This window comes from Leuciscus leuciscus (genome assembly GCF_965113295.1).
Source record: "Leuciscus leuciscus genome assembly, chromosome: 2".
Classification (NCBI taxonomy): domain Eukaryota; kingdom Metazoa; phylum Chordata; class Actinopteri; order Cypriniformes; family Leuciscidae; genus Leuciscus; species Leuciscus leuciscus.
Genome location: NC_138726.1, coordinates 62,062,974 through 62,089,089, shown reverse-complemented (window position 1 = coordinate 62,089,089; position 26,116 = coordinate 62,062,974). Strand labels below are relative to the sequence as shown.

General features: G+C 38.7%; 2 protein-coding genes and 1 long non-coding RNA gene across 4 annotated transcripts in view; 1 reads left to right on the top strand and 2 right to left on the bottom strand.

Annotated features, from left to right (window-relative positions):
* LOC309492443 (uncharacterized protein) overlaps window positions 1-8,483 on the bottom strand; it is a gene marked incomplete at its 5' end in the record, with an annotated part of 12,710 nt that extends 4,227 nt beyond the window's left edge. Inside the window, 2 exons of one of the 2 annotated variants that reach the window (XM_082161423.1) lie at window positions 1,326-1,490; window positions 8,335-8,470. In XM_082161423.1, coding sequence (XP_082017549.1) covers window positions 1,326-1,336 — 11 coding nt within the window. Of the gene's footprint in view, window positions 1-1,325; window positions 1,491-8,334 lie in introns of both variants that reach the window. The other variant, XM_082161422.1, reaches the window with a different exon arrangement.
* Window positions 3,214-5,075, top strand: LOC309492562. Its single transcript, XR_014203585.1, has 6 exons — window positions 3,214-3,432; window positions 3,563-3,613; window positions 3,812-3,876; window positions 3,978-4,039; window positions 4,123-4,226; window positions 4,451-5,075. It is a non-coding gene; the product is annotated as an uncharacterized lncRNA (long non-coding RNA).
* Window positions 6,016-26,116, bottom strand: LOC309492449 (uncharacterized protein). Its single transcript, XM_082161434.1, has 5 exons — window positions 26,088-26,116; window positions 25,871-25,940; window positions 11,852-17,271; window positions 8,335-8,519; window positions 6,016-6,805 (listed from the first exon to the last, which is right to left on the bottom strand). The coding sequence occupies exons 2-3, from the start codon at window positions 25,879-25,881 to the stop codon at window positions 15,663-15,665; spliced, it is 1,620 nt and encodes a 539-aa protein (XP_082017560.1). The 5' UTR covers window positions 25,882-25,940; window positions 26,088-26,116; the 3' UTR covers window positions 6,016-6,805; window positions 8,335-8,519; window positions 11,852-15,662.

Below are 26,116 nucleotides of genomic sequence, written 5' to 3'. Positions count from 1 at the left end.
AATCAATTAAATACACCGTATTGAACTAATGGGGGGAACATTTAAAAAACAATATTTATGAGTAATATTAACTTTGAATTTACTCTAAACCTTTGTAAAATACTCCACACAACCACAGGTATACATGACATTGGCCTTTATTGTCTGAGTAATGCCGCACAGCATATTTTTTACTATTTTAACATGTATACAACATTGCTTACATTTAAACTCATATAACAAACATTTTAGAAGTAAAAATTAAACATTTAAAAGTAATTCAAATGTGATCAATCAGTCTGTGTTATCCCATTTCCACATATCAGCGCTGGTTCTCGTGCCGGAGACGGACTCGCGCTCTGCAGGTGAACTTCTAACTTCAGACTGCCGTCCTGCGTTTCACTCATAGCCGAAAGATGATGCTGACTGACTCCATAACCTGCCAATAAACAAACAGTGCACAGTTCTGAGGACATTTTATCATCCAAATGAATTATTTTCATTATTTTTAGGAATAAAGTTGTGTGTTTTATGCAAGCCATCAGTCATTTCAATCACGCGAAAAGACAGACAAGACACTCGTTTAGCACATTGCGTTCCAGTATTTTGTTTTGCATTAAATAAAATGATTTAAAGCACATTACAGATTTTATAGATAAAATAAAACATGCACAAACCTGAATTTCACAGAGGCAATGCACCAATTCTGCGACGCTGAGAAGAGAGAACTGTTCTGGAGACTGGAGAGAGTTCAAACAGCTCGCGCTCACTCAACCGTGTCGGAGGGTGGGGGAGGGGTGCATTGTTTTAATTGAGTAAACTTACTACATTTCTTAAGTGTGTGTTAAAGATCAATAATATTAATTGAATATTACTCAATTAAGTAATATGTGTGGTTCTTGAAACAGATCAGTTTAATTCTCCATTCTCAAATAATTTGATAGAAATTTCACAAATAGACTTTAAAAAACTAATTGTTTTGTCAAATAATATTATTATTTTTTAAATATAACCATGCATTTTAGACAAAATTAATTGTTGGATTTTTAGTCAATTATTTTGGTACGTTCAACTTAACCATCAAGTAAATGATATTCAGATAATTGATTAAGTTAATAAAGTTAAGTATTGCTGTGTTATTTACTAAGCCTCTGAATTATTTTTTTAGAGTTTGGTTGCTTTTCATTGAGAACAGATCCACGGGGTGAACTAAAAAAAACCATACAATCTGTTATTAGGTCAATGAAACATTAATGAAACATTCAAAAGATTAGGGGCTTAAGCCCCCAGAGTTAAAAAGTACATCCTCCTGTAGAAAAAAAACAACAACAATAATTTAAACTCACTTGGGATTCATGGTGCTCGCTGGACTGAAGGTGTGGACTCACTGAAGACCTTGTGCTGGAGTGTGTGTCTGAACAATCAGCTCTGACTGAAATTCTGGTTTATTTAACAAGCCTGAAGTCCCTCCCAGTCCAATGTGTCTTACGTGTCACTGTCATCTGAATAGTCTGTTATAAAATGCCAGGAACATTTTTGTATGCATGCTGTCAGAAATGTGCACTTCATGTTAATGGATTAACTCATTATCTTATATTCTACTATATAAAACAATGTTTATTACATACAGGTGGCAGGTTTGGTTAAGGAAACGTCTTCATGGGTTTGAACTTATTTGTGCGTGCGTGTGTGTGTGTGTGTGTGTGTGTGTGTGTGTGTGTGTGTGTGTGTGTGTGTGTGTGTGTGTGTGTGTGTGTGTGTGTGTGTGTGTGTGTGTGTGTGCGTATGCATGTAATTAAATGTAGTGTTTTATGGAAAAATGAATCAAACCCAAACCTAAACTGAAGTATTACAACTTAAATAATTCTAATTTTCAATTCTCATTTTCAGTTCTCATTTAAACAGAAGAGAATATTCCTCTTCAGATTAATTGCTACTTCTGCAAATTAATTTTTTATATTCACCTTTTTCCTAAGGAGCCTAATGTGTTTTAGAATATCTGTAGAATCATTAGAATCATTAGAATTCTACAGATATCTTTAGAATCATTAGAATTCTACAGATATCTGTAGAATCATTAGAATCATTAGAATTCTACAGATATCTTTAGAATCATTGTAAATTATAAGGTTGCACTACAAATAATCATTATCTGTCAGTCTGACTGAATGAGCTGAAAAATTTCCTTCGTTCTATTTTTAGACTTCAAGAGAATAAAGTAACGCTTGGCAAAAAATATTGTAGTAAACTTTAGTATTTACTATAGTAAACTGCAGTAAATTGTATACTGTAGTATATTATAGTACTTACTACTCTACACTTTGTTAATGTATACTACACATACTGTAGTATTAACTATAATGAATTGATAAACTGTAGTAAATATTGCAGTATACTTTAGTATTTTCTACAGTAAACTGTAGTATATTATAATATTTACTACATTTTGTTAATGTTCCATATGGTAGTGTAATAACTATAGTGAATTGGTAATTGAATTGTGTTTTAAATATTAGAGTTACATATACTATAAAAAATATAGTGTGTTCTGGTGTTCAGAACAATCTGATAGACATCAGGTGCACTGTTAGACTTTTCTGTAATTTCTACAGTTATTTACTTTAAATCCCCCAGTATTATACTGCTATTTCTCTTTACAGTAAATAACTGTGATTCCCATTGCATCATGGGAATTTCCTGTGACGTCTAACACCACATACAGTGACTTACTGTATTTTTAAAATTTGCTGTATACTACTGTATTTGTCTAACACCACATACAGAGACTTACTGTATTTTTTAAAAATTTGCTGTATACTACTGTATTTGACGTAACGGTCTCTCTGGCTGGCACCATTCCATCGTGCTTTTTATTTCCTAATTTTTGCCTTACACTGCGTGTCTACAACGCTATAACAGTCAGAGGCTGTCTATATTGGACACATTGAAGCGACCGGACCGGACCATTAATGCAAAATGCGAACCTGTTTGTTCCTTGTCAGAAATAGCGCGAGCGCTTGGACTCGGAGTACTGTACGTCAGAAATATAACGGCGCATCATTTGTCTTGTCGTGTCGTGTTGTGCCGGAGCATCCAGTGTAATATCACTGGGTTCTGACTGTCTTTTGTTGGACCGCGCCGTTCGAGTCTGGCCCGGGGAAGAGACGGAATTCACTTCACCGAGAGAGAGACCAGCAAGCAAGGTAAACAACATTCTGTGTGTGTTGACAGGAATGTGCCCAGTTTAACCTGTTATAGCCTACTACATGGCGGTAACGAACTTTACCACGGTAAACTGCGCTAACGTTTCATTTGACAGACTTTGTTGTCGAGTTAAAATACGCCAACGAGCAACGCTTAACGTTAGTTTACATTAACAATAAATTAACTAATGTGAAATTCTGTTTTGGTTGTAGATAATGTTGGCCTACTGATGAGAAAATAACATTGTATGTAAGTTTTATTTGGCTAGCTGCCACCTTTCTAGGTTTAGTATTAGTTTGCAAACTATAACATAGGCTATTATAGTTTTTTTTATGGAATTTAATATTTACTTCCATTTTTGTATGTGTTTAAACTAAAGGCAACTGCAACAAAGCGCCAATTCGCGCCAGTGACTAGCAAGATTCCGGAGGTAAGTTAACGTTAGGCCATTTGTGATATATTTTGAAATAAGTTTGCTGAAATGATTAGCAATATGTGATAAGTGCTTTGGAGCCACTGGTGCAGACTAGGTAGCATACAATGTCTTATAAAATCTCTATAAAATTGGCTAACTTTATATCAAATAAGTGATATTTGTATCATGTCTAACTTTATATTTATTACACAGCAAATTAACCAATCAGAAGATGGACCATTGTCTTTGTTCAGTCTCACCAGATTAAATGTATCCAGGTTAGCACTGCAGTAAAACTCTCACTAATTCATCCATACCAAATCTAGAATTCTAAACAACTTAAGTTTATATTTTTTGCATTATTTTGATATTTTATTAGGCAGAAGACTCTCTACCATTGCAGTCCCACCTGACCAGGAAGGTCCTAATATCAGTGCACAGGTGGGTTAACTACTGTAGGAAGGAGAACGATCATCACACAGTGATTTCTTGCATGTGTCTTACTGTGTATTTGTCTCAAACAGGAACTCCTTCACTGCAGACGAGCTGAAATGGGCTAAAACATCGATTTCAGTCACAGTCATAGAGAGCTATGGATCTCAGAATTTTTGGACAGAATTTAGGATTTGTAAGTATTAAAATTTAATCTGGAATAATTTAATTTAGTTCAGTTGAAATGTTTGAATATGCTATTTACATATGCTAAAAAGCTGTTTACAAATATATATTCTTTAGTTATTGTAAAAATAATAATAAAAATGTAAAAAAAGGAGGTTAAAAATATTTTGACACTAATATTCTCTCTCTCTCTCTCTCTCTCTCTCTCTCTCTCTCTCTCTCTCTCATATATAGTGTTGGAACCGGGATCTCCTCTGAAGGACTGAGTACATTAGTGTTTGTGGACACGCATGCAGACCAGGGAACATTCTGATGTTGTCAGTCAAGTTCTGAACAGGAACCAATCTTTGGAGAAGTTCATTTATTCGCAAAGGTGGACAAAAACATTGTGTTGACTTTTTAAAGATTATTCTGATGATGATCTTTACTCGTAGAAGTAGAAGTAGACTGAGGGGTAGACAGTCAGACATTGATTATAATGAGAAATGTTTCTTGAGCATCAAAGAGACTCCTTTCAAAAACATTAAGACACTTAAATACTTATTTTGGCCACCAGTGTACATGAATCCAACACATTTTTGTAAATTAGTGAAATTATTTTTAAGGTGGGGTTATGTGTCTTGTATTGTGAAAAGAACTGTGTTTTGTCCTGTGTTGGATATTTCCTTTTTGACTGCTTAGAAATGTATTTATATTCTGCAGTTTTATGAATGTAATGGTTGATATTTAATTATAATACTTGTATAAGCTAAACAACCAATGACTCTACATTCATTTAGTCAAATGCTAACGTTTTGTTTATGATTTTATGTATGATTTTAACAATGTGTGCAGTGAAGGACAGCACATAATGTGTTAATTTAACACATTTACACATATTTGTGCTAACCTTTCTGACATATTTACTTTGTTAAAATCATTAACACAATGAATTTAAATGTTAAATGTTAAAATTAACACAAAAACGTTGTCCCTAAACTCACCCATTAATGTGTAAACGTTTCACACATATTTCCAGCATTGGCAGACTGTTTATTTTGTGATATATATGAGATTTTTTAAATAAAAAAATTGTATTTTGTAATAACTTTGTCTAATTGGTTTGTATGTTAGTAGTATTTATGTAAGATGAAAATAAAATGAATTATATATCAAAATTATGAAATCTAATTTAGTACAAAGAAAAAAATAATTACAGTAGTGTACTGATTAGCTTCGTTTTTACAGTAATGCACTGTATTATGGTAATGTAATGAAATACGGTAATGTACTGTAAATCCTAATTACAGTAACTTACTGGCAACAGTGTTGCCAGTAAGTTACTGTAAAAAAACCTTGAAAAGTCTAACAGTGTGTGTGGACTTGAAGCGGCGCTGCTTGAAAATACCGCGATTGAAAAGCACGATTTAATCGCGGTAATCTGATGTCACACACCGATAATCAATATATTGAATGGTTTAAATACACTGAAAAATATATGAAATAATATATTGCATTAATATATTACAATACACTGATTAGGAATTGCCACTTTTCATATATTGAAAAACATGACAATATATTCACACTGTAAAATGTAAATGTACTTAGAAAGCTTAAGGAAAACAATTGTGTTACATTTTTCAAGAATGTTTTACTCAAAGTTGTAAATGCTAATACAAACACATACAAAAGAGTGTCAGGACAATGATAGAATGTGCATTTATTTGTATTTATTATTAAACTGCTAATAATTTGTATGCAAATACAAAAAAAAACATCAACTAAACAAAGTAGTTAATAGACAATAAAGCAACATACAGACTATTGTCAATGTTTCTTGTTCTTCTCCTGGACTGAAGCACAGGCTCTACTCTTCAACACAATGCTGACCCACAAAACTCACACAATAGAAACACTTTAAATCCCAACAGAACATTAAACACTCACAGATCTGTGATCAGATTAAACTACAAGAACAGCATCACCAGCTTCACTTATTACTAACCAGATTTATTTTATTTCAAGATCTCAGCAGAAGTTCTTATTGAGAAATAACAGAGGTTTAGATGTTGAGGATTTGTTGAAAATGGAGATCAGTGTTTGCTTTAATTGGGGCTCTTGACTCTTGACTTTTTAGTTTTAGTGTTGTTTCTAGCTGCTATCTGTTTTTGTAAAAATAAAAAATAAAAATAAACGAATGTTTTGAGTTGTATAAATAGGTGGCATTGGCTGCAACAGAAATATGAACATACACAAAAGGTAAAACCTGTAAAACGAGAATCCCATTATTCAAACCGAAAGCTCTTCTCCATACACTGATATAACACTAGAACATATCTAATTCTAAATAGTTTTAAATTATGTCACACACCCTCTGATAATCATCTATGGTATGTTGCTGTTAGTTATTTTTTGCAAACTCAGCCTTTGTTATGATACACCTGCAGTTGTAAAGGCCTCACCTTTCTCTTAAATTCCCCAGACTCAATAAACACTTTTCCACCGTCTGGCTAAACTGTTCTTGTTAATTAACCGTTCCATTCTGTGCAGATCCGGTCCAGCCAGTACGAATACACTTTCATTTTCCACTGTGGGGCTGATCACAGCCTAGATAGCAAGCAACCATCGAAACAATGTTAAATCGGTAACACTTTATAATAATGGTCCGTCATTAATAAGTAACTATACAGGAAGTAATGAAGGACTAATGAGTAGCTCTACATTAACACTTCAGCTACTACTATTAACTAATAAAGAAACAAGCTTAACTAATCAGTAAGTAATATAAAATTTAGGAGATTATTCCTTATTAGGTAATCAATAATTACTGAATGAGATTGGCATCATTAAGAACTAATAAGTAATTATGACAACTTATAAAGAACATTATCGTGTGTCTGAGACGTAATCAGTCATCATTTTTACTATGAAAATAGTCATAAAATTCATCTCTATTTACTCAAGTGTTACCTAGTCACTCTTCAAGGACTACTTGTGATCTGGAACATTATTTTAAAGTGAAAAACATGTTCATCGAAAAACACGATAATGTTCTTTATAAGTTGTCATAATTACTTATTAGTTCTTAATGATGCCAATCTCATTCAGTAATTATTGATTACCTAATAAGGAACTATCTTAGTCCTAAATTCAATATTACGTATTAGTTAATATTAGTTAATATTGTTTCCATATTAGTTAATAGTAGTAGCTGAAGTGTTAATGTAGAACTACTCATTAGTCCTTCATTACTTCCTGCGTAGTTACTTATTAATGACGGACCATTATAATAAAGTGTTACCGTTAAATCAATGTTAATGTGTCAACGTTAACTGCATTGAATCAACATATCTTTTGCACTTGCAATTAATGTTGAAATTGCATCCAAAAACCAATGGTAATGGCATTGAATCAATGTTACAATGTGATGTTGATTCAACATCATGCTTGACTCAGAAAATGAAACAACAAATTAATGGAAATATTTGATCACCATTATGGTGATCAGTGTTTCCTTTAGTTGGGCAGTTTGACTATTGGCTTTTTATGTGAGTTTGTGGTCTTTGTAATGTTTAATAAAACATAATTTGTTGCAAAGAAAGCCAGAAACAAAGATGATCAGGTGATATAGTTTTCATCATCATAAAATAGATTAATATACTAAATTTAACCCTGACAAAAAGTGGTTATTTGTCATTAATACATTTTATTCACCAACAATACTTTCTTGCCTAAGAGCACACATTCTGAATATTTTTTATTTATTTTTTAAATACAATATGGGGAAAACAAATCTTTAGACACACACAGACATCAAGAATCAGCATATGAATCTGTCATCATAGTATAAAACTCATGGCACCCAGCATGCATTGCAGCATGAAGCTTGTCACCATTGTTGAGATTCTGATTCTGATTCTTGGCAATGTCTCGTGACCACGAGTGTGTCGTGCTACGTTTGTGTGTATCTTTTGAGTGAGACATGACTGTGCGCGTTTACAGAACGGGACATTATTAATTGATTAAAACCGTAAGTTTCACTCTGTTCTTTAAGTAAAGACATTGTACGGCTTCAGAACACCTGGAATGCAACATGACTTGTTTGTAACACTTTTATACTGTTTTTGCAGTATTACCTGTGACTGTTGTTACATCCAAGGATGTATTGGTTTTCTCTTGTACAGATGTTTAAGGTCATTGCTGTGTATTTTTGTGCATTGCTGCTTCTCTGTTTTCTTTCATACCAATGCTCTTCAGGTGCTGACTGTAGACACCTGCACCTCATTTAATGATGGTCATCTGGCACACCGTTCATTGGTTCCTGCAAGAAGACCAGCAATAAAAGCATTTTAAAGCCACACAGTGAGCAGAGAGATCTGGAGGTTTTTCTCTCCTCATGCAGACTTCTTCTCTTCTGCCCCAGATAATTTACCATAATTTTGTTTATAATTTTGGCCTTTCTCCCTCCTGAAGCTTTTGTTTCTGTTACTGATTATAGTGAACTACCACATTCAACTGAGCACTATTACTTATTTGTTAATCAGATTTTCTTGAGTGTTACTAGAGTGTTAATAGTGTGTTACTCATTTGTTCCTGTGTAGTTATTCATTAACGAAGTAATAGTATTCTAAAGTGTTACAAAATCAACATCATATATAAAGTGCTTAAGTGATGTTCTCTCAAATTTTTCGGTTGTATTGACAATTGAACATTCAAGATGACTTTGGAAATGAGTGAATGCGACTAGAGAAAGATCACTGCAGAAGTGGAGGAAGTGAGTGAATGCGACTAGAGAAAGATAACTGCAGAAGTGGAGGAAGTGAGTGAATGCGAGAGAAAGATCACTGCAGAAGTGGAGGAAGTGAGTGAATGCGACTAGAGAAAGATCACTGTAGAAGTGGAGGAAGTGAGTGAATGCGACTAGAGAAAGATCACTGCAGAAGTGGAGGAAGTGAGTGAATGCGACTAGAGAAAGATCACTGCAGAAGTGGAGGAAGTGAGTGAATGCGAGAGAAAGATCACTGCAGAAGTGGAGGAAGTGAGTGAATGCGAGAGAAAGATCACTGCAGAAGTGGAGGAAGTGAGTGAATGCGAGAGAAAGATCACTGCAGAAGTGGAGGAAGTGAGTGAATGCGACTAGAGAAAGATAACTGCAGAAGTGGAGGAAGTGAGTGAATGCGACTAGAGAAAGATCACTGCAGAAGTGGAGGAAGTGAGTGAATGCGACTAGAGAAAGATCACTGCAGAAGTGGAGGAAGTGAGTGAAAAGTTGTTTTTTTTTTTTGCTTGACAAAATGGCACTTAAACCAAACAATTAATCTGAACTTGGGTTAACAAGGCATATTATGCGAATAGTACAGATTACTAGATTTTTACAATTAAGATAACATTATGTAAAGTTAACTAAAAAGTGTTAGTTAAAATCACTTTTGGATTTTACATAGTGAGGTTAGCTGCTCCGAAATATCATTTATTAAATACATTTTTTTAAAACAAAGCTGTGTAGATATAATCTCTTATGTAATACAAAACACATATATGAACTTTTATCAATTGACCTTTCAAAAAGAAACGCCCCTCTTAGTTGTCCAACAAGCCATGCCACTTTTACGCCACACATCATGTCAAAAATACATAGCGGAGCAAAGAGGACACTGACAACGCGCTGACAGACAAGACAGAACAGGTTTCTTTAGGTATGAAACAAAGTCTCATGGTTTCATGTTGTTTTTAAGTGGCTCTTTAATGTGTGTTGACAGATCGCTGTATCGCCTCATATCACGCAGCACATGAACCGATCATCTCTTCTAGTTTTAGCATGAAATAAACATGCATGAACATTAAGGTGTGTTGTTTCAACTGCGGAAAGACATCAATTTACACCATTTTTCAAGTTCAAGTCCACTGATGTTAATCTACCAACTCTACGGTCTGGTTAGTTTGTCGAACAAAAAGTCGGTGTTATGATTGGTCAGATCTTCTGTAAATCAAACTACACACACACACACACACACACAAAAAAACAATACGAAAAATGTAATGCCTTGCCCGCGTGGAAGAGGTGAACACAGTTCACGGTTCAGGCGTGGTACGCATGTGGTGTGATCACTAACCGTGCCGGAGCACAGAACAGCTGCTATTCCTGTGCGCTACTGTCATCATTACGACAGAAAATATCCTCTATTACTACCTGGACAGAACACTTTTCAATTAATTCAATGAATTCGAGTATATTTAGCTGTAGGCTATAACAGGTCTGGTGCATCTTATTGATGAACAGGAATTGTAGTTTGTGAGTAAAGCTGTAAATTCCTCCATCAACGTCAACTGCCTCCATAATAATATTCTGATACGTGCAGCACAATCCAGAGAAAAGCACTGTGCTCGTGCTTAGTGTGACCCTGAGTACCCCTTAGTTCTAAAATACTTACAATACTTATAAATAATTTGTTAATTCTCCTTGTTGTTATCCCTTTATTACCAAAACTTGTATTGTTCCCTTATACTTACATGCAAGTAGCCTACTTTTTACCTAAAGTTACGCTGTAAATTCTTCTGTAATCTAAAGCGTTACCAAACACTTTTTATTTTATTTTATTTTATTTTAGGATTTGAGATGTTATAGTCATGTTTTTAATTATATTAAAATCAATAAAACAATAATACTTTAAAGGGGTGGTAAAATGCCCTTTTCACAAGATGTAAAATTTATCTCTGATGTCGCCAGAGTGTGTGTGTGAAGTTTTAGCAGAAAATACCCCACAGATATTTTTATATAGCATGTTAAAGTTGTCACTTTTTGAGGGTTTGCAAAAACGCACCGTTTTGTGCCTGGCCCTTTAAATACAAATGAGCTGCTGCAGAGGGCGGGGTTTCAAGAGCTTGTGTTTGTTAGCAGCTGGATTACCTCACGCAGACACACTAAAATGACAGAAACTGTTCTGCCTTTAATGTTAAAACGGGGTCAGACAAAGATGGAGAGACTCAAGAAGAAGTGACTACATGTAGAATGCAACAGGACGTCTCTGAATGGTTAGTTGATGAATTTATGTTGCTGATGTGGAGTTAACTATCTTCAATTAGCATATTCTGTCATGGTAATCTATAAATCACTCGTATAGGAACTGTTGTGAGATGCACACAGAGTGACTTTCTATTGCATGTGAAAAGATGGATGCTAAAGTTTGAGCTGACTCACAAATGTACTCTTACACAACAACTTTTCCTCTTCTCAACATGGACTGCGTGTTCCCGGGGGCGAGGTTTATGTACATTTCAGGGTTGGTGATGTCACTAACCCTAGAGGAATGTCGTGTAGTCCTTGTTGTAGTCCTTTTCTTTAAAAGCAAATATCTTCCTTTGCTTTGAACTTTGGGCATTGTAACTTTGCAGATGTTGATTATGCTCAAACAGCAACATTACACACTAACTAAAGTTAGAAAAGTGAAATCATTTTCAACCACCCCTTTAATAAATAACATATTTGTACATCGCTGGAGGCACAGATCAGCACGTCCCTGAAATGTAATTCCTAACAAGCCCAATATGCCCAATATTTTGAGTAAATTCATTACCTCAAAGTAAATAAATTTGAACGAATCAAAATATTTAAGTATGAAATATCAGAAAAGTATTTTAAAGTATGTCACACACCCTTCCCTGTTTATCCTCCAATCTTCTGCGGTATGCTGATGTTTTTAGAACAGTATAAGCCTTTGTTTCTTCTGTTACACCCACAATTCTAAAGGTGTCACCTTGCTGCCAGATCGCTCACAGACTATGTCAAAACAAACAAATTATGTAACAAATTATTACTTTCTGTTCTAAAATGGGTCACCAAAAGGCAAAGGCCATGTGTGGTTCTTAGAGCACTAATTCTCTAGTTTGAGCCAATCACAAAATCATAGGGTGATTCTCAGTACCTTAATTGATGCTTAAAATGTTTAAAATGTTATTGTGTTGAAAATCAAGACAATCTGTATTGTGATTGTTTGTGGTTAATGCTATACATTATGCATTATTACATAGCCTATACTGTACAGTTATACATTCTCATTCACAGTTCCATGCTGGTGGAATACTCTCCCCACCCTCATCCAGAATGCAGAATCCCTGACAACATTCAAAAGACAACCGAAAACCCATCTCTTCCGTGAGCACTTAACCTCATAAAAAAATAAAAATATTAATAAAAAATAAAAAAAATCTTTCCTTTTCCTTTAATCCTCCCTTATCGGGCTTATGCTACTCTGACCAATGCCTGAAATTCGTATTTTGAGAACTTCATTGCATTGTTGTCAATGCATTGCATTGCATATATATATATACACTCACCTAAAGGATTATTAGGAACACCATACTAATACTGTGTTTGACCCCCTTTCGCCTTCAGAACTGCCTTAATTCTACGTGGCATTGATTCAACAAGGTGCTGAAAGCATTCTTTAGAAATGTTGGCCCATATTGATAGGATAGCATCTTGCAGTTGATGGAGATTTGTGGGATGCACATCCAGGGCACGAAGCTCCCGTTCCACCACATCCCAAAGAGCTCTATTGGGTGAGATCTGGTGACTGTGGGGGCCATTTTAGTACAGTGAACTCATTGTCATGTTCAAGAAACCAATTTGAAATGATTCGAGCTTTGTGACATGGTGCATTATCAGTAGCCATCAGTAGCCATCAGAGGATGGGTACATGGTGGTCATAAAGGGATGGACATGGTCAGAAACAATGCTCAGGGAGGCCTTGGCATTTAAACGATGCCCAATTGGCCCTAAGGGGCCTAAAGTGTGCCAAGAAAACATCCCCCACACCATTACACCACCACCACCAGCCTGCACAGTGGTAACAAGGCATGATGGATCCATGTTCTCATTCTGTTTACGCCAAATTCTGACTCTACCATCTGAATGTCTCAACAGAAATCGAGATTCATCAGACCAGGCAACATTTTGCCAGTCTTCAACTGTCCAATTTTGGTGAGCTTGTGCAAATTGTAGCCTCTTTTTCCTATTTGTAGCAGAGATGAGTGGTACCCGGTGGGGTCTTCTGCTGTTGTAGCCCATCCGCCTCAAGGTTGTGGCTTCACAAATGCTTTGCTGCATACCTCGGTTGTAACGAGTGGTTATTTCAGTCAAAGTTGCTCTTCTATCAGCTTGAATCAGTCGGCCCATTCTCCTCTGACCTCTAGCATCAACAAGGCATTTTCGCCCACAGGACTGCCGCATACTGGATGTTTTTCCCTTTTCACACCATTCTTTGTAAACCCTAGAAATGGTTGTGCGTGAAAATCCCAGTAACTGAGCAGATTGTGAAATACTCAGACCGGCCCGTCTGGCACCAACAACCATGCCACGCTCAAAATTGCTTAAATCACCTTTCTTTCCCATTCTGACATTCAGTTTGGAGTTCAGGAGATTGTCTTGACCAGGACCACACCCCTAAATGCATTGAAACAACTGCCATGTGATTGGTTGATTAATAATAATAATAATAATTTGTTACATTTATATAGCGCTTTTTCTGAGACCTCAAAGCGCTTTACATGGATGGGGGAATCTCCTCAACCACCACCAATGTGTAGCATCCACCTGGATGATGCGACGGCAGCCATATTGCGCCAGAACGCCCACCACACACCAGCTTACTGGTGGAGAGGAGACAGAGCGATGAAGCCATATGGGGATGATTAGGAGGCCATGATGGACAGGGGCCAAGGGGCAAATTTGGCCAGGATGCCGGGGTTACACCCCTACTCTTTTTCGAAGGACATCCTGGGATTTTTAATGACCACAGAGAGTCAGGACCTCGGTTTAACGTCTCATCCGAAGGACGGGTTTAGATAATTGCATTAATGAGAAATTGAACAGGTGTTCCTAATAATCCTTTAGGTGAGTGTATATATATATATATATATATATATATATATATAACCCTATATATTTTTTTTAAAGCCCTTTAGTAATTAGGGATGTAAATCGGACAGTTCATCACAATAAGATACAATATCGATTCTCTCAGCCAGCTATACAATATTTGCCGATACCTAAAAAAATTCTGCGATACGATTATGATTCGATTCAGGTCTATAGCGTTAGATTTATCGATATTTAGATAGTATGTGCCAAGTTTACACAACCAGTTAGGTTTATTAACTCACATGCGTTTAATTAAACTCAAAATTTGCACACCCTCTCCCAATTGGGACATTTACAACAGAAGAGTTAATTTGCAAAAACAGATAACTCTTGTTCTTGTTCATTTTCATAAATCATGTTTTTTTTTATTATTATTGTGCATTCCAAGTAATATCAATCAAACTGCAGCTGGGTTGTTTTGATTAAGTAATAATAACTCCAAAAATAAAATAACTTACACAATTACAGTTCATTGAAAGTATGTTTTTTTATATATATATTAAAGGGATAGTTCACCCAAAAATGAAAATTCTGTCATCATTTACTCACCCTCAAGTTGTTTCAAACCTGTATGAATTTCTTTTTTCTGCTGAACACAAAAGAAGATATTTTGAAAAATGTCGGTAACCAAACAGTTGCTGGTCCCCATTGACTTCCATAGTATTTTTTTTTCCTACTATGGAAGTCAATGGGGTCCATCAACTGTTTGGTTACCGACATTTTTCAAAATATCTTCTTTTGTGTTCAGCAGAAAAAAGAAATTCATACAGGTTTGAAACAACTTGAGGGTGAGTAAATGATGACAGAATTTTCATTTTTGGGTGAACTATCCCTTTAAAAGCTTGTTTGTTTTTGTTTTTTTGCAAAAGCAGATAACTCCAACAATCTTTTTTTTTTTTTTTTTTTTTTTGCAAAAGCAGATAAATCCACATTTCATGTTTCAGAGTTAAACAAAACTGTACATTTCTTGTCTATTACCACCCACTGCTACTTATACCAATCAAAGAAATAAGTGCAGTTACAATAGCTTAATATGTGGGAGAGCGTTGCTATAGAGAGTGACAATATTGTATTGCAATAGGTAGCACTTCAAAGTCAATACCAACTAAAAACTAGTTAGCACATCATTTTTAATTGAAAAGGTATAATGATAAAAGACCCAAACCAAAGAAGGGCCAGAGCATAAAACAGCCAGAGCAACCGTTACAATCTTCTTTTATCCCTTCCGTGACCATGTGACTAAAACCCAAATGTGAGACAAACAAACTGACCAATCAGATAATTACAACTTCCCCCACCGTACTAAAGGTGTGACAATTCATATCATGTGACAAAATGTGACATTTTCTGTTAAAACTATGATCCAGTTCCCCAAAATATTACAGTTATTATGACAGTTCATAAACTAACATTGTATTGGAGTTGCTAGTCTTTTAAATAAGCACTAATAGCTTGATACTATGATTAAAATAAATGTCTTATTTTAAGATCTACAGAACATGCATTGATTTCTCACTGTAAGCAATCTCCTTTACTTTCATTGATTCATCTCTTGTTGTCTTTGCATTTGTTCACTGCACCAAGGAACAGTTTTGTCAGACCAGCTTTCAGATAACTCAGAGCACTTTTATTTGCTTCTTCAGCTTCAGCGGTTCTCCTCATTTCCTCCAGCTCTCGGACCCAGTCTTTTTTCCCAGCCTCCCTCACTCTGGGGATGAAGAAGTCCAGATGCTGAAGAGTGAAGGCCGAGTCTGGCTTTAATGCGATCTGAGACAGATGTTTGATGGTCTTGTAAGCATTGAATAGAAGAATTTGCTTTTGGTCCTCAAGCTCCTTCAGATCTTGATCAAGATCATCCATTACAACTGAAAACCTTTTAGTTTGAGCTTTTTCATATTCCTTTTTTATTTTATCAAATTCAATCACAACGTTTGAGGTGCTGATGACATATTTCTTGTCTTCTTTGACGTGTTTGCTGTGGTGGCACTTCCCTGTGCACACGGTACAGTAGCCGTTATTCATGACTTCACATTTGCTGGGATTAGAAACCCACCAGCAGCCAAACTCATGGCAGTTTTCCTCACAGACGGTACAGGTCGTCGCCTTCCTGCTCTTCCATGAAGCGCTTTCAATGGGAACCTTCTCTTTGACAGTCTTTTTGACCCTAATGCTAAAGTTTGTACGCCTCTCAATCTTTTCCTTGTTTTGTCTCATTGCCTCCTGGATCTGAATTTTTTCAGATTTCTTCGACTCCTTCTCTTGAACTCGCAGCTGTAAGTTGCAGATAAGCGCTTCAAATTGAATGCGCTCTATCAGGACATTTGAAGTCAACTCCAAACTTCTTCTGTTCTTTTCTTCCAGAGACTGAAGGAATTGCTTTGTCTCTTCCATGCTGTTTTCCCAGGCGTCTCTTTGAGCTTTGAGGTAACGTTTCTCATTGTGCTGGGCTTCAGCCTGCCGGTTGTTGAATAAGAAATGAACAGGTTGGTTATTGCGGTCTCGTCTGCAGGGGATTCTAGCTTTGTTAATGGCGCTGAGGACGTTTTGGGCTGGCAGACCATCAGAGTGTGTGATTAAAAACACAATGTTGTTCACAATGTCTTTTCCAAACAATGACAGAACTGAACTGATGATGTAATGCTGTCTGTCCGAGAGGCGATTCTTAGATGCTTGAATCACAAAACACACAGCGTCAATATGACGAACTCCATCACTGCTCTGAAACAGAGCGGATAAATTCTCAGCAACTTCCAGATCCTTTTCCAGTCCTCTAGTGTCTCCGTATCCTGGAGTATCAATGATGGTGAGAGATAAAGGATTCTCTACAGGACAGACCTCATACATGGTGATTTCAGAGGTTTGTGATTCTGATTGGTCTCTGGCTTCTTCTTCTGTGATTTCATACCATATTTCATCTTCAAACTTCACTCCCAGTAAGTAGTTGACCATGGTGTTAATGAGAGTCGTCTTGCCAGTGCCGGTTTCTCCCACCAGCAGAACAATTTTGTTTTCTTTCTTTGTTTCTTTTTTCCCATAAGTCCATTTTCTGACTTTCCCATCATCATCAAGCACTTTTCTTTCTGTGCCTAGATGAAATCGTTTTGGAGGACCTTTATGAATAAGAGTTGGTCCGCTTGGTGGAAGTCTTGTCTGTCTGTAAAATATGTCAAATGTTTCTCAGAATATTTATATAGCTAAACTTTTAGACTAGTAGTATCCATCAATATAACAACATAACGTTACATATATCTTTAACTTGAACATATTAATGTAAAGAAACAATATTTTGGGAAAACAATCAAAATACAGATAATATTTTTAAAAAGATATTCTTCTTTACTACAAGGTCAGTAGTCTTTTCATGGCATGCTGTCATGCAACTAGGACTGGGCAGAATTGACTGTATATATATATCGTGGCGGCAGTATAAAATGTATATCGTTATAGATTTTGCTATATTGTGTATTTTGCATGTAAATATATTGTATGTAAATATATATGCACAGCACAGCACTATTAACAGTGATGAAATAATGAGATAATAGAGTGACCTAATTAATGTTAAAAATTGTTTAGTAATACGTCATGAAATGTAATAGTAATACGCCCAATAAGTTATGAAAAAAGAACGTGCCAATGTAATTGGGATCACCTTGAGAGACCAATCTGCTTCAAGTGTATTAAAATGGGCCAATGCACATTGGCATGCGATAATTGCTCATAAATTTATCAGCTCCTCTGCTTGCAGCGTGCGCATATAATGAAAACACGGCGAATCCAACGCGTTCGTGCAGCTCGCCGTAATTTGCATAGACGGAGATTACAATCGAGCTACATTTAGACTATTTAAAAAATGGTGGTCACAAGTTTCTGTTCGTCTTGTTGGTCTCGGTAACCTCGGTAGACCAGCAATGTTTTGGTGCTACTTAAGAACCACTTTTACTGGTTCAGAGCTGGTGCTTTGGGTGTCGAAAAACAAAGAACCGATTTGAAACTAGGCTCTGGCTTCGAACCAGCACCAGCACTGCCTTGGTGGAAAAGGGGTATTTATGTCACAGTCATAATTTGGCATGCACTCCCCTCAGCATGGTGGGTTTGTATATCATTCCCTATAGCATCGACACAGTGCGAGTTCCCTTTTGAAAGGGAATGTCTCAGGTTACGACTGTAACCAATGTTTTCTGATAACAGGGAACGAGACACTGCATCACTAGCCATGCCTGCTGAACAGTCCCTTCAGATATTAAGTGGATGACATGTTCTTATATACTTCCAGGACGCCCTAGTAGTAACGTCATAGGTTGTCGCCGGTCAATAACGATTGCCGGGATTGGATAAGCTTTCAGACATGTGGAGGGTGTTCCCCATAGCATCATCAAGTTCATTCCAGCGAGTTCACATTGCCTGCTGGTCTGTGCAGTGATCTTCCAGTTGTGTGTTCTCCCTGTTCGCTTCAACACTCTGCAGAGTTTTCCCTCTCACGAAAGAGATTGCGCGTGGCACGTCTTTTTAAAGATGTCTCGCCCGTGCACTTCTGGTTGTGGTCGGACCGTTTCTCAGTTTGATGGGCACAATCGCTGCCTTGCGTGTTTGGGCCTAGATCACGCTAAGGCAGCCTTTGTGGATGATTCATGTTCTCATTGTGGGAACATGACCATCGCGGCACTGCGGTCGAGACTCAATGACCCCACTAGAGCGAGAGTCCCCTCATCCACACCCCGATCTACCTCCTCTTCGAGAGGTGGTACTTTGACTGGTGGACAGGGTGACCTGAGGGTGATGGTGTGGAACAAAGCGCCGACAATTCCTCCTCGGCCCACACCCCCCTCTTGCATGTCGCAACCCGCGAGCGTCCCGATTGAAACCGCGGGACCGTCTTCGGACGTTCCCTGTGTTTCTTTTGCCGCTCTAGACAAGGTAAATATATCTATCGCTGCATCACAAGGTGGACAGGAGTCCTCGGGAGATGATGATTCGGCTGTGCTGTCGCTTTCGGGCGTGCCAGCATTGTCCGAGTCAGATCCCGAGTTGACAGCCATGCTTTCCCGGGCTGAATCCCGGGAAATTTTCGGTACAAAATCCTCAGAGATTGGGGGAGAATCTTTTGTTCTCCACTCACCGCTGCTGGCCCTCCGGCGGGCAGCACCTTAATGTGGTTAAAGAAAGAACTGACACACCCATCTCTGAGCCACCAGAGGTCTCGGATGACAGTGCCCACCACTCACGAGCCTCGCCACTCACATCCCCCTCTGTCGCCAGATCCCTGGCAGAGCAGGCCCCCATGGAACGCTGGTCCTTCCCTGGTCTCCTCTGTCAGGATGCTGCAAATGACCACGTCCCCACACCGGGACGCTACTCCTCTCATGTCCGGGCCGGTAAGTCTGCCTCGCTGCCCCATCGAGGGTACGTCTGTGGTTTGCATGACCCCACTGGCACAGTTCTTGTGAGTTTGGTTAGAGCTTCCCAACCTGTCCCACTGGGTCGCGAGAACCATTAGGCTCAGCTATGTGATTCAGTTTGCACGGTCTCCTCCCCGTATCCGGGGAGTCCGCTACACCATTGTCGGAGGTAATGCCCCTGTCATGTGTACAGAGATCGCCACCCTACTGGCGAAGGGTGCTATTGAGACTGTCCCTCCAGCCGAAATGAAGTCCGGCTTCTACAGCCCCTACTTCATTGTACACAAGAAAACCTGTGCGTTACGGCCAATCCTGGAACTGCACGTCTTGAACCGATCCCTTCACAGGCTTCCTTTCAAGATGTTGACAGCGAAACGCATTTTCGAATGTGTTCGTCCGTTGGATTGGTTTCCAGCGATCAACCTGAAGGACGACTACTTTCAAGGCTACATTCTTCCTCGACACAGATCGTTTCTACGGTTTGCTTTCGAGGGGCGGGCATATCAGTACGTGGTTCACCCTTTCGGGTTAGCCCTATCTCCTCGTGTCTTTACTTGAATTTATTTCAGAGGCTCCTGGGGCATATGGTATTCGCAGCCGCAGCTACACTGCTCAGGTTGTTTCATATGAGACCGCTTCAGCTCTGGCTTCGCAATCGAGTCCTGAGGTGGGCATGGCTAATAATAATAAATATAATTATTATTATCTCCGAACTAGTACTCCTCGTGACAGCACCTCCCTGGCCAATTCTTCTGAGGAAGGACGACACCCTCGTCCCGATCTATGAAACCTACATGTGTGTCTTCTGGACGGGACGAGGCAGGTTTGAGTACCCTACCACCTCCGGTAGTGGCTACCATCACTTCCTCTAGATCATTGTCCACGAGACATGCTTATGCGTTGAAGTGGAACCTCTTCGTCACCTGGTGCTCTTCTTGCTGAGAAGATCCCAGAAAATGCCCGATCAGTATTGTGCTTTCCTTCCTGCAAGAAGGGTTGGAGCAAAGGCTGTCTCCCTCCACCCTCAAAGTGTTTGTTGCCGCTATTGCCACACATCATGACACAGTTGAAGGTAAATCCGTGGGGAAGCATGACCTGGTCATCAGGTTCCTGAGAGGAGCGAGCAGACTAAATCCTCCTCACCCTCCTCTTGTACCCTCTTGGGACCTCACAGTGGTTCTATCTGCCCTGCAGAGTGCTCCCTTTGAGCCTTTGCAATCAGTCGAGCTTAAGTTCCTGTAAATGAAGACAGTGCTCCTGGTTGCATTGGCCTCCATCAAGAGGGTAGGGGACCTGCAGGCATTTTCAGTTGACAAAGCATGCCTGGAACTAGGGCCGGCCTATTCTCACGTGATCCTGAGACCCCGGCCTGGATATGTGCCCAAGGTTCCCACCACTCCTTTTCGAGATCAGGTGGTGAACCTGTAAGCGCTGCCCTGGGAGGAGGCAGACCCAGCCTTGGCACTGCTCTGTCCAGTACACGCCCTCCTTGATTATGAAGACAGAACGCAGTGTTTCAGGACCTCAGACCAGCTCTTTGTCTGTTATGGTGGGAAGCTGAAGGGAAAGGCTCTCTCCAAGCAAAGGTTGTCTCACTGGATAGTGGACGCCATTGCTTTGGCATACCAGCAGCAAGGTCGACTGTGCCCCCTTGGTGTGAAGGCACACTCCACCCAGAGTGTGGCTTCCTCTTGAGCTTTAGTGCATGGTGCCTCGCTAACAGACATCTGCAGAGCTGCAGGCTGGGCGACACCTTATGGTGCGCTCACACCGGACGCGAATAGCGCGTCAGGCGCAAGTGATTTCAATGTTAAGTCAATGCAAAGTCGCGTTACGCGCGTAAAAAATTCCTGCGACGCGAATGAGACGTAAAGCGTGGCGCGGTAGACGCGAATACGCCTCATTCGCGCGTCAAGTTCGCGCGAATGGCGTGAATTGAGCGTCTGGCGTGTTAAGCGCGTTACGCGCGAATGTTTTATGTAGTGCTTTTTGTGCATTCTCGCGTTTGACGCGAATTCGCGTCTGCCGCCCGAGTTGAAAAATCTGAACTTCTGTGTCAATTCGCGCCGCGTTAACCAATCAGGAGCCTGCTTGCTGCTGTCACGTGGTGAAGTGACAGTTTATAATGATATTTTATGTTTGGCCTCGATCAATTATTTTGTAATATGACTAAAATGCTTGGTGTGCAAAGCAAATCTTTCACATAAAAACTCGATTTCAATATATGAGAGATACTCATTTTGTATTGAATGCTATTTATTCCATATCTATTCTAGATTATATGAAACATTATTATTCTAATGTAAAGACAACAAACACAATTTAGTGTATAAAAACTTTTAAAAAAATCACAGGACAGGTTTCACTTTTGGAGGCTGGCTCCATTTATTATCAAAACAAAAATAAATGACAGATTAGGTGGGTGTGGGCGAGGGTGAACCTCGCGCCGGGCTGTAGAGCGCGGGCTCGACAGGCATAGACCACTCGAGGCCGAGGCCTTATACAGCCTACGCTGTCCTCGTCAGCGTCCTCACCGTTAGGTCCACCAAACCTAGCTCCTGGAGCAAATTGTGAAACTCCTGAAAACCTCCGGAGGGTCTGGTGGACCCGAGTACAGCGACGATGTCCCCTACGCAGCTGTTTCTGCTCTCCAGAGCATATACGAGCGGTGACTCTCTCGATTAATGCTAATGCTCGATAAACATCTAAAAAAGATGGCCGCCAACGGGTTTAGAAACTTTCGCCTCCGGATTTCGCCTCTGACGCGCGTAAATTTCGCTTCAAACTTTTGTTTTTATGCGCGCGAATTAACACAAAGTGGTCAAGCGTCAAACTAGACGCGGTAGACGCGAATTTGACGTGCTATTCGCGTCCGGTGTGAACGCACAGTAACACATTCGCGAGATTCTGCAATCTCTGAGTGGAGCCAGTGTCCTCCCGTGTATTCGCTTCAACTAGCCGGTAACTAGGATCTACTCAGTTGTCTTTGCTTGCTCGCCATTCCACTCCTCAGACTGGATACATGCGATATTCTCCTCAGGTGAGTTTCTCCGGGAAGCCCTGAGTTCCTCCAGTGCCATTGACGTCAGCGCCAGAGTTATGCCGCCTGTAGCTTTCGTGTTGGGTAGGTGCCACCAAGTGCATGGTTCCGCCCTTGGGCGACCCCCACATGTCTATTTCCACTATAAGCCTTGTGTCTTTACAACTCAACAACTCAAACTAGCGCACAATCTCAACGTCATCGTTCTCAGCCACTCCCTCAGTTCGCTGATTGGACCACCACAAAGTTGGCCGGAGAAAACCCAACAATATAAAACCCAGACGGAGTACTGACAAATAAAAAAGCATCTGGTCCTTGGCAGTAAACATTTTAGCTAAATGTTATGGTTCAGACAGCACAATAAGAAAAAGGCCAGACAAGAATGGCATGTTTGGAAGGGTTGCCAGGAGGAAGCCTCATCTCTCTAAAAAGAACATGACAGGATAGCTTAGATTTGCAAAGTTGCATTTGAACAAATCATAAGACTTCTAGAACAATGTACTTTGGACAGACAAGATCAAAGTGGAGATGTTTGGCCATAATGCACAGCGCCACGTTTGGTGAAAACAAAAAGAGCATATCAGCACAAACACATCTCATACCAAAAGTCAAGCATGCTGGTGGAGGGGTGATGATTTTGGGTTGTTTTGTAGCCATGGGCCCTGGGCCCAGTCATTGAGTTGACCGTGACCATGAACTTTTATACCAAAGTTTTCTAGAGTCAAAGCTTGGCCAAAATTTGGTCATGCAAGAGGACAATGATCCCAAGAACAACAGAAAATCAACAACAGAATGGCTGAAAAAGAAATAAATCAAGGTGTTGCTCTGACCCAGTCAAACCTTAGTTTGAGCTTTCCTGTAGCTCGAACAGTAGAGTGTTTGAAGAATACTTGCAACGCCAAGGTCCTGGGTTCGATTGCCAGGGAAAGCAAGAACTGATAAGAATGTAAATGTGTACCATGAAATGCAATGTAAGTCACTTTGGATAAAAGCGTCTGCCAAATAGAAGATAATACTTGTTTCTACCATTCATGTTATTGCTGCTAAAAGTGGATCTACAAGAAATTGAATCAGAGTCTGTGACCCATGGATTTTCCATTTTGGCTTTATTTTTGCTGAATAAATGACACAGTGTGATCTGGCGTGTTGTTGTTCATCTGAGGTTTTATTTTCTAAACCTTTTTATCCAAACCTTTTTTAAGACCTCACCTGCCAAGGACCAGAATATTTTTTTTATTATGTCCTGATATGGAAAACCATGGAATTTAATAGGGTGTCCTTGCTTTTTCCACATGACTGTATATTGTTATTGTGTAATAGAATTTCTCATATCGTGAAATAAGATTTTGGTCACATCGCCCACCCCTACATGCAACTTTTAAAAACGGTTGGATGCCAAAGCAGTTTTATATCGGTTAAGCCCAAAACCTACTTCAGTTTTGATATGAATGCTTAACGTATGTGAAAACTGGTTATTAAATTTGGTTATTAGCATTGCTCAGACTCAGGTGTACTCCATTTTTTTAGTTCCAGGCTATGCAATGTTAATTACATTTTAATTGAGAGTCTGTCTACTATATTCTAAATGTCTGGAAGGTGTGCATTAAACACAGGTAGTTCCAGTCAGTTAAATCACTGTTTTATTTTAATCCATGGCCTTTGGTGAAGCACACTCACACACAACTTGCACATTAGGGCTGGGTGATAAAACGATAACAATAATTACCGCAATATATTTTTTCTCGATAAAATGATATCAAGAGTTCGATAATTGTTTGATAATGTTTATGCGGCAAAAGCGGAACGAAACTCATTTGAACCGCACGCCACACATACCATTCATCCGCTCGGCTCAAAGTCCAAACGGCAGCACAGCGCGAGCTAACTAGAGCAGATGCGTTTACTCTGATCGGTCTCGGTCACAAGATCCAGTGAGAAGTGCTTGAATTCAGCGAAGAACACAAATGTCTCAGTGATTTTAACCAGTTTAAAGGCAGATGAAACAGCTCTGACAAACAGGAGAAACACTGTGCGCAACGATACAGTCAGAAGGCTTTTCCGTCTACAAATTCCCATCATTTACCATGAATTTTCTGTTACGTTAGCCTGTAAATATTAACTGCACCCTGAAATGTGGGATACACATATTGAATTGTATTATATTATTAATGTAGACAATGTATTAAAGGACTAATGGAATATAATTACAGTATTTAATGTATTTAGGCTACTTTTTTTCATACAAATACCACATAAACCATAAAGTTACATTTTGCCATGAGTAATAGTGATAGTTATCATGATCTAAATGCATGATACTGGATGACCAATGGTTAATTTTAATAAAACTCAACAGTCAGAATATTACATTTTAGCAAATAAAAATGAGGTTGTTACATTTTTATCCCTTTTTAACAGATGTTACTGGTTTTGTTAATGAACATAAATTTAACATAGTAAATCTGCATCCTAACTCAAGCTAATACTACTGTCAACTCACTCTCAAATATGCGTTTCAAGAAAAAACATGTAATATTAATATTGCAGCCTGCACTGCAAAATGTGCTGAAGATGCGTGCCATCAAAGTCAGGCAACACAAACCTGTTTCAAGACTTGAAACAAAATGAATGCTCTGGTTTCTACAACTTTCACTTTGGAGCAAAAATCTGCCTTTAAACTTGAAAGAAATAAAGATTTGACATTTATGGTGATAATTCTCCATATCGACTAATATAAAACAATTAGCGTGATCATTTTATTTGCCCATATCGCCCAGCCCTATTGCACTCAAAGATTGAAGATCGCACAGCATACACACATTTAATATGCACAAACATAACATTGTCAACACTGCCCTGCCTCTTCAGTTGATAAAATAGCTTCACTACTGAATAAATCTCACAGATTCACTAGATGCTGCATAGACGAATGTAATTCACACACACATCTCTCTCAATAATTAATACAAATAAATGTAATCTTACAGCACTACTTTATCTCCATCTGATTTAAAACTGGCAGAATGCTAGATCTGATGAACTGTATCTGACAAAAATAACCATATTTTTTACCCTGCTGCTGCAAACACTAATAACAGCTTTAACATGTAAGTGCTGGCAAATGACCGTGGTATAAGTGGGATAATCCAAGGATAATGTGCATTATTACATGATTTTAATGCACATTGCAGCGGCAAAAATCAGGTGGTTTTGCTTCCATGTTGTGCATTAAAATCTAGCAGTGCGCACCTAGCAGTGGATTACCCCTTACAGTACATACTCATCCTGTATAAAGCACATCAATTTCAACTCACTCGAAACTCATGGTAATCGCAGGACTGAATGTGTCGACCTCACAGATGACCTTCACTGTCACTCTCCAGTCTGCTTAGAGCAAAGCAATTCATTAGTTTATTGGTAAAACACTGCATAAAAAGAACAAAAAAAAACACTATTATATTTAATTTTATATTAAACACTGAGAGCTATTTTGCTATTAAATGTAAAAAATAAATGAATAATATTACACACCAGCCTTTGTGTCGCGTGTCTGGTTGAAC